This window comes from Solanum tuberosum, unplaced genomic scaffold, assembly GCF_000226075.1.
Source record: "Solanum tuberosum cultivar DM 1-3 516 R44 unplaced genomic scaffold, SolTub_3.0 scf00392, whole genome shotgun sequence".
In the NCBI taxonomy this organism is placed as follows: Eukaryota; Viridiplantae; Streptophyta; class Magnoliopsida; order Solanales; family Solanaceae; genus Solanum; species Solanum tuberosum.
The window spans coordinates 394,683-407,049 of record NW_006239342.1 but is presented as its reverse complement, the minus strand read 5'-3'; the positions used below and the strand labels follow the sequence as shown (position 1 = coordinate 407,049).

At 33.0% G+C, this 12,367-nt stretch overlaps 6 protein-coding genes across 6 annotated transcripts in view; 2 read left to right on the top strand and 4 right to left on the bottom strand.

Annotated features, from left to right (window-relative positions):
• The window catches only part of LOC102599772 (uncharacterized), a 1,275-nt gene extending 1,017 nt beyond the window's left edge, over positions 1-258 (bottom strand). The window contains exon 1 of the mRNA XM_006362815.2: positions 15-258. Coding sequence (XP_006362877.1) covers positions 15-168 — 154 coding nt within the window. The 5' untranslated portion in view covers positions 169-258. The remainder of the gene's footprint in view (positions 1-14) is intronic.
• Positions 259-6,230: 5,972 nt separating this feature from the next.
• On the bottom strand, positions 6,231-6,941 carry LOC102599445 (uncharacterized). Its single transcript, XM_006362814.2, has 2 exons — positions 6,700-6,941; positions 6,231-6,603 (listed from the first exon to the last, which is right to left on the bottom strand). Exons 1-2 carry the CDS (start codon positions 6,788-6,790, stop codon positions 6,302-6,304), a joined length of 393 nt encoding a protein of 130 aa, XP_006362876.1. The 5' UTR covers positions 6,791-6,941; the 3' UTR covers positions 6,231-6,301.
• Positions 6,942-7,878: 937 nt separating this feature from the next.
• LOC102581271 (germin-like protein 9-3) lies at positions 7,879-8,499 on the bottom strand. The gene has a single exon (XM_006362846.1). It carries the CDS (start codon positions 8,497-8,499, stop codon positions 7,879-7,881), a length of 621 nt encoding a protein of 206 aa, XP_006362908.1.
• Positions 8,500-9,171: 672 nt separating this feature from the next.
• Positions 9,172-9,783, top strand: LOC102580930 (germin-like protein 9-3). Its single transcript, XM_006362845.1, has one exon. It carries the CDS (start codon positions 9,172-9,174, stop codon positions 9,781-9,783), a length of 612 nt encoding a protein of 203 aa, XP_006362907.1.
• Positions 9,784-10,489: 706 nt separating this feature from the next.
• Positions 10,490-11,101, bottom strand: LOC102580587 (germin-like protein 9-3). Its single transcript, XM_006362844.1, has one exon. The coding sequence runs from the start codon at positions 11,099-11,101 to the stop codon at positions 10,490-10,492; it is 612 nt and encodes a 203-aa protein (XP_006362906.1).
• Positions 11,102-11,670: 569 nt separating this feature from the next.
• Positions 11,671-12,291, top strand: LOC102580252 (germin-like protein 9-3). The gene has a single exon (XM_006362843.1). The coding sequence runs from the start codon at positions 11,671-11,673 to the stop codon at positions 12,289-12,291; it is 621 nt and encodes a 206-aa protein (XP_006362905.1).
• The last annotated feature ends 76 nt before the right edge of the window (positions 12,292-12,367 follow it).

The following is a 12,367-nucleotide window of genomic DNA, read 5'->3' as shown; positions in this document are numbered from 1 at the left end:
TGCGGCAGCGGCGGCGCCGACGAAGGCGGAGGTCCAGCTCCATCTTACTCCTCTTCTTCTTCCTTCTTTGCTCATTGGCCTGAGAAGATACTGAATTTTGATTGGGGGGCAAAAATGGAGGACAAAAGAAAAGTAGTTGAAAATGGACTGGGGAATGTGAAATGACATTTATGTCCCTTGTTGTGATCTTAAATACAGCAGAAAAGTTAGGCATAATGTCAGAAGTTTGGTAATTTCGAATTCTCCCATACTTTCTGCATGTTTTTAGCGATCATAATAATCGAGATTTATATTCAGAAGTCTCGAGTTTGAATTATAAAAAGGGTAAAAGGATAAATATATCTTGAACTAACGTAAATGGCATGTAGATATCTCGTCATATTTTTGAGACATTGTTGTCTCTGTCATCCAAAAACTAGAGCATATATATCTTTAATACTAACGAACATATACGTGTCATAATTTTATCTATGAATCTGATATTTATTAAATATCAAATCGATGAATAAAATTACATCACATATCTCTATTTAGTTTTTCGTTAAAGTGAAGAGTATATATGTTTCCTTCTTTGCTCATTGGTCTGAAAAGTTACTGAATACTGATTGGGGCAAAAATGGAGGAGAAAAGAAAAGTAGTTGAAAATGGACTGGGGAATGTGCATGACATTTCTGTCCCTTGTTTTGGTCTTAAAATACATCAGAAAAGTTGGAAATAATGTCAGAAGTTTGGTAATTTCGAATTCCCCCATACTTTCTGCCTGTTTTTAGTGATGGTAATTACGCTATCGTATATTTTTATTCAGAAATCTCGAATTTGAATTATAAAAATAAAAAGTTTACTATTGAGAGCGTTACTTTCAAAATGGACCCTAGAAAATGAACCGTATACACTTGATTAACTTTTTTTTGTTTTGATACTTGATTCTAATCCTAGAGCTGTGTATATGGTTCAATTTGGTTCAATTTTGAACTTTATCAGTTATCGATTTATAGATATGCTATTGATTTATTGGTATTGATTGGTATCAGTTTAAGCGTTAATATTTGACACCAAAAAAATCATTGAAAATCACTTAGAAACAAAGAGACAAACGAAATGAACCATGCACATGAATTGCCATGTTGCATTTTGCTCAAAAGTAAACATTATCACATTGTAGAGTAATCATGAGTCTGAAATAGCCAAAAATAAAAGTATGAAACTAAACTCTATATCAAGGAATTTATATACCAAATGGTATAAATAGAATTAATTGATTTACTATCCGGTTATCAGTTAACTCATTGAGAAAACAGTTAAAAACCGATCATCTAATATAAAAAAAATTAAAATTATTATCAAAATCGCTAAACTGATAACTCATTATCTATAAATTAATAACTTTTTTTCTATTCAAACACTATTGATTCCAATTTGATTTTGAATTATGCCCACTTGTTGAATAAAAGCTTTCCATTTATTTAACCAAGAAAATAAATTTCATTAACACCTCATAGGATGTTAATAGCTACATATAGACCCTCTTATTATCCTATAATTACATTACACATTTCAAACTGAATATAAAAAGAGCAGCTTTCACATATAGCAAACATAAAAATCATATTTGTATGTTATAGTTATAGTTTGCATAATTGCACTCCATAACAAATTTTATGTTTGTCATGGAGCTTTTGATTTGTATAATTCGCTACAAACATCCAAATTTTATACAAATTGTTCAGTTTTGTATAAATGAATTATACATTATAATTTGTATAATAAGATCTGTATTTGTATAATTATAAGTGTATAGGATGAAAATATATGTATTTGTATTTATATATACACTTTTTCTCCCCGCTTTATACAAACACAAACACATTTTATACCGAAATGTATAAAATGACTAATTGTATACCAAATCAGATGACAAAAAAAGGGGATGTTTGTTGCGAATTACAATTAAAATAAATTATGACTATAGTATTTAATTTGAATTAATAATTTGTTATTTCATACAATTTTCCCATATAAAATTGACAGTAAATCAAGCTGATTATTGTACTCCTCTACCTTAATAAAACCCGTACATTGAGGGGTAAAATTGTGATACAACCCCACCATTGGCAACAAGTACAATAAAATTAACCTAAAACAATTACTCCCTCCGTCCCTTTTTAGTTGTCCACTTTAGAAATGGCACACAGATTAAGGCAACAATGATTAGCACAGTGAAGTTACAATTTTACCCTTATGACAACTTTTCACTTCAAAATTACAACCACTTATTTGAATTCAAGTGAAATAAATTGGAGGGAAACAACATACACTTTTACAATTTTCAAGAAGTGTAAATAAGGGTATAATAGGAAAAAATTTGTTGTCCTTTCTTGATTTGTCAAAATGGACAACTAAATAGGGACAACCAAAAAAGGAAATATGGACAAGTAAATAGGGACGGAGAGAGTATAAAAGAAAGACTTATTTGAATATCAAAATCGAAAAGACAATACAAATTAAAACAAATAAAGCATATTATAATAGATCACAATTTCTTAAAAAGGTGCTTGCCGTACCACTTAGCTAGTACTTTGTTGTTTTTATTTAAATTGCAAGTATTGTATGAGTATATAATATTGTTATATTTCAACTAAAAAGTGGGAAGGATGACATTGGAATTACACAATAATCCATTTTGAAGTAATGGGCAGCTAATGAAGCGAGTAATTTTTGTGTCAAAACAAAAATGCACCTCCTTAAAAAGTATATTATTGTTTTTTCGATAACATGAGAGATATATATCAATATTATTTCCTGCTAGTCTGGAAAGAGCCCCCCTTATTTTCGCTCCTGAATATAGTACACTATTTGATGGTTGTACTCCTCCTTGTACCAAATAGTTGGTCAAATTTATGCTTATACCATTTAACACAAAAAAATTTTGATGTATCTTTTCTGCTGCTTCAAAGTATTGAGTTGTTGTGAGTGATGGCCCAATACAACATCCATGATTTTCCCATTCATGCTTCCACAACCAATCATATGATGGACCACTATCTTTCAAATTTGGCCAAATAATGCGAAAAAGATTCTTTAAGTTTGAGTTGGATTTCATCTTTGCAAAACATAACAAATTACAATTAGTTTGAGTTGTTATCCATCGAACCAATTCACTGGAAAAAAAATATATAATAGAAAATAATTTTTACTGAAATAGCGAATAAGCTTTTTTGTGTAAAAACATTACTATTTTTTTCCTTCTTTTTCTTCACACTGATTTAATTAAAATATCTATTAGAACATTTTACATTCACTGAAAAAATACATGATAGAAAACAATTTTCACTACTGTTATTTTTTCTTTCTGATTTAATCAAAATATCTATTGAAATGCATACCATACATTTTTCAGTCAAAAATTTCAATGGAAAAAAATGATTTTTTAATAGCAATTAAACTTCATTATAGGGTTGGGAAATTAAAGAAATAAACGAGTGAAGAAGAGTCTGGAACAAAATCAATGAATAGACAAAGAAGACTATAACATAGGGGATTGTGAGTATGTAACTACTATTTTTTTTTTTATAAAAAAAATACTAGAATTCCTCCACTACGGATAAACTGATCTAAAGAGCGAAAACTTGATTTGATATCACAGATGAGAATAGTGTCTACGCATATCTCATCAGTGAAATGTTATTCAGTTTTTTTACTCTTTAAAAATAAGTTTCACAATATACAAAACAATCATTTAATTTAATTATCTTTTCGATATTTATGATTTTAAAAATCAACTAAAAGATTGATTAATAAATCTCTCTTTATTTGAATTATGTATGAAGTATTCATATTTAGGATTACTTTAAACTCAATAAAAAAGATTTCTTATATAAATTTAACTTTATTTGACACACTTACCACACCCTTTACTTTTTCGTTTTCCTCGGTAATATTACTGCATTTGCAATGTATGCTATGTCCATTACCATATGCTGGCCAAAGGCCATGGATAGAAAATTTTTGTGAAACACCATTTTCACAATTTGATATTTGACAAAATGAAGGAGACCATTGCAACACATATTGCATAATTTGATATTGTTGACTCATAGCTTTGAAGCAAAACATAGTTAAAACTAATATGAAGATAAAATTATGGTGTAGGTATTCCATGCTAATTATTTCTTAGATTATTTGACAAATTTATTTTAGTTATATATAAACTATTGAGAATGGCATTATACATAGCACATGGATGCACATGGGAGCATATGGTTAGTTACATGATATTTGGTACGGTAATTTTGGTTATCAATATCTAAAAGTATTATATTATTATATCAAATTAGCTCGTAATGGTTCATTACTTTTAATTTTGATATTTTACTGTATATATAGTTGTTCGGTGATCATAATTTGTTTGACTTTTAACTTACATATATTCATGAATTATAATTTCTTCTTTTTTTTAAAAAAAAACATCTCAATCATATTAGACTAACAATTATATTTGTTAAACATTTCAATATGGTATTCGAAGGGGAATCAAACCTTCATTAACACGATAAAAATTCAACCATCTAAACAACTGAGCTATTAAGATTCCCCTCCTCATTCATATTTTATTCAACGATTGCCAAGATATTTTAGCTACGTTTTTGTATTTAGAACCATTGGGTGATTTTTTAAATAAAAAAATTATATTAATTTCTTTTATTCGTGTATTGAGTCATGAATGTGAAAATTCTTCCATTCAAATTAGATTGACCAAAATTTCATTATATATTTTCGATGCGACCAACAACAACTAAGCATCAGTCTCAAACAAATATAGTGACAATCATCCTTTCTAAAATTAGTGTATTTGGAACATAGTTTCTGTCAATTACTTACTAATATTAGAAGAAATACTATTCTAATGTACATATAAGAAACATTTTTCACTCTGAATACTATAAATGCTTTCATTACTAAAATTCAATTAAAACCACATATATAATCACTTTGACAATTTTTCTCATAATAATAATTTAATGCAAATAGTAAAAAGGGTGACCACACCAATATTGGAGTAAAAGATTGCAAACCACATTTAAGAAAGCAAAAGGACAATTACATGTCCTTTTTAAGCTTTTGACTCATATTAACAAGTTTTAATTACAAATTAAACAATACTTAAAACTTAAAAGAAAGAGATAATGTCAAACACATATTTGTAGTATCATTTTATTTTTGGGAGTATCATATATGGTATTTGTGTTTTTTACCTGAACTATCATTAGTTGTTTATCAAAACATATTTCGAAGCAGACTAGATCGAATGTTTGAATACAATCGTCAAAAATTGCATAACAACTTAATTTGCCCATAAAATTCCGTCCACAATAATATGCATCAGCTAACTCATTAATTTCAATGTTGTGTTTTGATAAATACTCCCTCCGTCTCTTTTTTTGTTGTCATGATTTTCCTTTTTACACTCTGTTTGGATCATTGTAATAATGGGAACACACCAAATCGGTTGTTCAATTAAATGAGGATTTTCATAGTTACGGAACAACAAAATTTAATACAATACATTTTAAGTAACAATCAAAACAAACATTTTATGTATGGCAACAATACAATACAATACAATACAATACAACGGGTAACAATGATCCAAATAGAGTGTTAGAGTCAAACGATAAGAACTTTGACTAACATTTTAAGATGTATTTTTTTCATCATATTGATATGCAAATAGTTGCAATTTATAATATTTTTGGAAAAGGTAGAAATACCTCCCTAGACTATGACCTAAATCCCAGAGACACACGTTAACTAAACTAAGGTCCTATTATCCCCTGAACTCATTTTCTTTGTAATTTTGTACACCTTTTTGGCTTACGTGGCATCCAAATATCTCCCACGCGCCTCAAATGCGTGGAGTCACGGGGTGTGCCACATAAGCCAAAAAGGTGTACAATATTATATATAAAATGAGTTCAGGAGGGTAATAGAACCTTAGTTTAGTTAAGGTGTGTCTCTGAGATTTCGGTCATAGTCTAGGGGGTACTTGTGCCTTCTCCCTAATATTTTTATATAGTTTTCGCATGTCTAAATTTTTAGTTTAAAATAACGAATTAATGTAATCTAATTTAACTTTAAAAACTAGTCAAACTGACTTTTGAAAAACGCCATGACAACTAAAAAGAACAAATTGATAATAGTTCAAATAAAAATCAGAAATACTTTAGATAGAAAACTCGCAAAAAGAAAATGATATTTTAGATATGTTTCTGACTATTATCTCTAAAAAATATACTATATATAATTACAAAATCATATTAACAATTATGCTACAAATGATGAAAACTAAAGTAGAAAAACAAATGCAATTGAGGGTAATTCCGTCATTTGGTTGGTGATGGCTTCTATTAACATTATTATTGTGATGGTTCATAGCTCCTGCTGCATACACTGGAATTACACCAGCAGTACTACTGTAAGGTGACCTTGTTGATCCCCCACCGCGCGATGCTCGTCCTCCGGATGAGCTGCCGTGGGCACTAGCGTGCCCACTAGCCGCGCCACCTCCACGTTTATCGATTGTCATAATTTCATCATCCACATGCACTAAAAAAATAGAATTTTTACTAATCTGTCGTTAAATAGACCATAGTGGACATATTAAAAATATTTTTCGTTTCGTAACAAAATAGTAAAACTTACCTCGAGGACGGAGAAATCGAGAAGATAAGGAGAAAGCATGAAGAAGATGGATGTGAAGGAGGAAAATAACAATTATTAATGTCAATCTCATCGTTGTACGAGATTTATATTGATGTATTTACTGAATTCGTCTGGACTGATAGATCTCGAACTTGCAACTTTCGTCTTGATAGGGTGGTATCATGACCAATTGAAATATGGAATCGATTTCTAAGGTCCCTCTTTAATACTAAGTAAAGAATATATTCATATATACATAAAAATCATAATTTTCTTTTTGATTTTTTCAGCTTTAATATAAGGGTATACTTGACAGTAAAGAAAATTAAATGCTTACTTTACTTTACTTTACTTTACTTTAGTAACGTGAATTGTTTCCTTTTTGTAACATTTTTTGTTGTATTGAAGGGGATAAATAACTAACTGAATTATTTTTATTTATTTGTAAATACAACTATACAAGTCGGTTAATTATTTTCCAATTATTTTAAATTTTTTTTTTTTTTTTTTTATATAAATCTCATAATGTTAAGAGCTAACTACGTCATGTCTCTATTCTTTTTCAAATTACAAAAATTCCTTCTTAAAATTTTAGAATCTCAGATACATCACGAAACCTGCGAATACATAGCTCACAGATTGCGAATAATACGTTACTTAATGGAAGAGATATATCCGAGAGGAGATAAGGATGTATCAGAGAGGTGAGAGATGTATCCAAGAGGGGATAGGATGTATCTGAGAGGGTACCGAGATGTATCTACGAGAGGATAGGGATGTATCCAACCGAGAGAGAATTTTTGTAATTTTTTAAATGGTTGAAAATTTTAGAGATTATGGTAAAATAAGATGTGTATTTATGTAATTTTTTCTAGAAAGAATAAAAATTTCAGTCTTTGGTCACAAAAAAAGTTACTATAATTTAATGGGGAAAATGTCTTAAATATTCCTCAACTTTGCGATTTAGAGTTAATGTATACGGCCTGACAGTTACAAAAGTGGCTCACAATTAATTATTTCTTACATTGCAAATTGAAAAAACAAGAATGGAGTGAAAAATTAATCTTAAGCTATGTGGCTCGGACTCTCTAAAAATATTGTCACGCCTCAACGCCCGTGTAGGATCATAGAAAAACGCACTACTTTTAACATTTTTGAATAGTCCGAGCAACGTAGTCTTCAGGCTAGACCTGCCTTGATTTTCTGAATGGTAATGATATCAGTCTTGAAAGATTTAGCCAAAATGTTATCAGGAATGCTTGTATTGAACACAGAGTTAGGAATAGAAACAGTGCCTGCATTTGCACTTCCAAAGGCAGATACACCCCAAGCACAATTTTCAGCATCAGCATTGTATTGGTAGTGTACTAGTCCTTTAGGGAACACGAAAACGTCTCCTGTTTGCAATGTTTGAGTGAATATCTTGTTCGTGGTATCGATGAATCCTACTTCCAATGTACCTGACATGAGGAAAAGTAGCTCGGCTGAACGTGGATGAGTGTGGACAGGGTTGATAGAGCCTGCAGGGTACTGTAGGATTGCATAGGAAACGCTTTGTCCGTTCAGGGCTGGAAATTCAGTCATGCCTGCCTTTGTCACCTTGAATTTTTCGGGTGGTGGAGCTCCGATGAGTCCCCTTAGGCCCGAGAAGGTGAAGTAAGAAGCGTCAACTGATGGAACCTCGAGTGGCATCACAAAGTCTGTTAGGATGTCAGGGTCACCAGCTGATGCCATTTGGAAAATGACTAGTGATGTTGCTAGAGCTAACAGAACTATGCAACTTGAAGTTTTTGATTCCATTTTTTTCTCTGTTTTGGTTTGTGTTTGAGTGATTTCTTGAAGGACTAAAGATTTTATAGCTATACAAGGGACATATCAAACAAGAATCGAGATTGAAGTCTCCGATGAATTGCAAAAACTAAAAGGAATTGTGAATATAGGAAACTGCTCCAGAAGTTTATTGTGTCAATTGAAGAAACAACACAATTATTCACCCATTTCCAGTTCTGTCTTTCGATACGGACAAGAGAAAACAGCTAACTTTTTTCCTTTAAAAATTGTTTATGTTTTCGACTTTAAGCACTTTGTTTATATAACAAGGTCAATGAGTTCATAAAAATATTGTCTTGAAGCATATAACTGATGAAACCTAAGGCATATTGAGACGATTTTCGAATTATATAATCTTTAAATGTGGTTTCCAGGTAGTTTCTGCAGCTAGAAAAACAAAAAATAAGAGCAAGTCAAAAGCTTAGTAAACATCAATTACCAACCTGGCTTATCCTTCAGCCACTTTGTTCCGCCTAGGGGCGGAGCTAGAGGGGTAAAAGGGGTTCATTTGAATCCTGCCTCTGCCACTGGTTCTGTCTTTGTTCTTCTATAAATTTGTGGTTAAAAAAACTGATCAGCATTATCTGACAACTTATCTATATCCATTTACCTGTATCATTAGCCTCCTAGGAAGAGCGAAAAATGGTCTCATTTCTCTTGAAAAGTGTCCTTGTTGTTGTAGCCGTCTTTTCCATTTCTTCGTTGGCTCAAGCTAGTGATCCGGATATCTTGTCTGACTTCATTGTTCCTGTAGGAAGCGCCATAGATGGGAACTTATTTACCTTCAATGGAACACGTGCTATTTTTGGCAGTGTCATTCAAAAGTTCTCAGTGACAAAAGTTGGCAAGGCAGAGTTTCCAGTTTTGGATGGTCAGAGTGTTTCGTTGGCTGTGCTTCAGTTCCCTAGAAGAAGTGTAAACCTGCCCCACACACACCCTCATGCAGCTGAACTGCTATTCGTCGTTGAAGGTAGTCTAGAGGTTGGATTTGTGGACACCACTAACAAGCTATACACTCAGACTCTCCAAGTTGGTGACTTGTTTGTGTTCCCTAAAGGGCTAGTGCATTATCAGTACAATTCTAATAGGAATGAATTAGCTACAGCCGTGTCTGGTTTTGGCAGCGCGAATGCTGGAACTGTTTCACTTCCTACAACATTGTTTGCTACTGGGATCGATGATCAAATTCTCTCTAAGTCCTTTAAGTCTGATATTGCCACAATTCGGAAGATCAAGGCTGGTCTTTCACCTTAGTCAATTTTTTCTGTATTTTCAACACTAAAATTTTGTTTCTTGAGGTGTCTATATTAGCACCGCGATCTGCATCATAAAATGCAGTACTACTACTTCTGCTTAGTTCTTGACAGACTGTATTTTTTGTTTAAGAATTTTTACCCAATAAATTGTTCTATACTTGACATTGATTAGTCTTTAACAACTCTCAGAAATGCAAGCAGTGATGAATAAACATGTCGATTAATCTTTTAGCCACGGGCACTGCATTCTGTGACGTACAGCTTCATTTCCTGTAGTTTATTTTCAAACATATCAAACACCAAATGACTAGAAAACCAAATAGTAGTTACTATTTGGAATCAATAAGAAGCTTCATATCTGTAGTCAAGATGAAAGGCTAGCCTTCATCTTCTGAATGGTAGCAAACAGTGGCGGAATCAGAATTTTTACTAAGGGGGTTCAATATATAAAGACGCAAACATGTTATAAAGCCAACAGGATTCAACATCTACTTTATATACATAAAATGGAGCCAGCCTATTGTATGAGTAATGTAACGTTAGAAAAATATTATTGAATGTCCATAACTGTTATTGATCATGAGTAGCAAATGTTGTCTTACATTAGAGGAAACTGTGGACTAATAAAATATGCAGATTGCAGTACTATCCTGTAAGTACATGTCAAGACACACAAGTTTAGTAGTGAAAATACAGAAAATTGCCTAAGATGAAAGACCAGCCTTGATCTTCTGAATAGTGGCAACATCAGACTTGAAGGACTTAGCGAGAATTTGATCATCGATCCCTGTAGCAAACAATGTTGTAGGAAGTGAAACAGTTCCAGCACTCGCGCTGCCAAAACCAGACACAGCTGTAGCTGATTTATTCCAATCAGAATTGTACTGATAATGGACTAGTCCTTTAGGGAACACAAACAAGTCACCAACTTGGAGAGTCTGAGTGTAAAGCTTGTTAGTGGTGTCCACAAATCCAACCTCAAGACTACCTTGAACGACGAATAACAGTTCAGCTGCACGAGGGTGTGTGTGGGGCGGGTTGACACCTCCTCCGGGGAACTGAAGCACTGCCAACGAAACACTCTGGCCATCCAAACCTGGAAACTCTGCCTTGCTCACTTTTGTCACTTTGAACTTTTCAATGATGCTGCCAAAAATACCGCGTGTACCAGTGAAGGTAAAGAAGTTCCCATCTATGGTGCTTCCTGCAGGAACAATGAAGTCAGACAAGACATCCGGATCACTAGCTTGCGCCATCGAAGAAATGAAAAAGACCGCTACAACAACAAGGACACTTTTCAGGAGGAATGAGGCCATTTTTCGTTGATACAGGTAAAATGATGATTGTTAGTTCTCTTAGACCACAAATTTATAAAAGACCAAAACCAGAACCAAATTTTGCTAAAGGATAAGCCAGTTGGTAATAGATGTTAACTAAGCTTGACACATTATACTTATTTGTTTTTTATTGCAGAAACTACCTGGAAATCACATTATAAGATTTCATAATTCGGAAATCGTCTCAATATTCCTTAGGTTTCATCAGTTATATGCTTCAAGATAATACTTTTATAGACTCTTTGATCTTGTAATATAAGCAAAGTGCATAAAGTCGAAAACATAACAATTTTTAAAGGGGAAAAGTTAACTGCTTTCTCTTGTCCATATTGAAAGCCAGAACTGGAAAGAGGTGAGTAATTGTGTTGTTTCTTCAGTTGACACAATAAACTTCTGGAGCAGTTTCCTATATTCACAATTCCTTTTTGTTTTTGAAATTCATCGGAGACTTCAATCTCGATTCTTGTTTGATATGTCCCTTGTATAGCTATAAAATCTTTAGTCCTTCAAGAAATCATTCAAACAAATAAACGAAAACAGGAGAAAACATGGAATCAAAAACTTCAAGTTGCATAGTTCTGTTAGCTCTAGCAACATCACTAGTCATTTTCCAAATGGCATCAGCTGGTGACCCTGACATCCTAACAGACTTTGTGCTTCCACTGGGCGTGCCATCAGTTGACGCTTCCTACTTCACCTTCTCAGGCCTAAGGGGCCTCGTAGGAGCTCCACCACCCGAAAAATTCAAGGTGACAAAGGCAGCAATGACCGAGTTTCCAGCCCTGAATGGACAAAGTGTTTCCTATGCAATCCTACAGTACCCTGCAGGCTCTGTCAACCCTGTCCACACTCATCCACGTTCAGCCGAGCTACTTTTCCTCATGTCAGGCACATTGGAAGTAGGATTCATCGATACCACGAACAAGATTTTCACTCAAACATTGCAAATAGGAGACGTTTTCGTGTTCCCTAAAGGACTAGTACACTACCAATACAATGCTGATGCTGAAAATTGTGCTTGGGGTATATCTGCCTTTGGAAGTGCAAATGCAGGCACTGTTTCTGTTCCCAACTCTGTGTTCAATACAAGCATTCCTGATAACATTTTGGCTAAGTCTTTTAAGACTGATATCATTACTATTCAGAAAATCAAGGCAGGTCTAGCCTGAAGACTACGTTACTCGGACTATTCAAAAATGTCGTCAGGATGCTTTCAGATCCTCTAAAAGTAGTGTATTTTTGGAT

What these genes read in the sequence shown, in the direction of transcription:
- LOC102580587 (XM_006362844.1), bottom strand. Translation starts at nt 11,101, where the DNA reads ATGGCCTCATTCCTCCTGAAAAGTGTCCTTGTTGTTGTAGCGGTCTTT.
- LOC102580252 (XM_006362843.1), top strand. Translation starts at nt 11,671, where the DNA reads ATGGAATCAAAAACTTCAAGTTGCATAGTTCTGTTAGCTCTAGCAACA.
- LOC102580930 (XM_006362845.1), top strand. Translation starts at nt 9,172, where the DNA reads ATGGTCTCATTTCTCTTGAAAAGTGTCCTTGTTGTTGTAGCCGTCTTT.
- LOC102581271 (XM_006362846.1), bottom strand. Translation starts at nt 8,499, where the DNA reads ATGGAATCAAAAACTTCAAGTTGCATAGTTCTGTTAGCTCTAGCAACA.
- LOC102599445 (XM_006362814.2), bottom strand. Translation starts at nt 6,790, where the DNA reads ATGAGATTGACATTAATAATTGTTATTTTCCTCCTTCACATCCATCTT. An exon ending in TCGATTTCTCCGTCCTCGAG is followed by an intron (nt 6,604 to 6,699) that starts GTAAGTTTTACT and finishes CTATTTTTTTAG; the next exon opens with TGCATGTGGATGATGAAATT.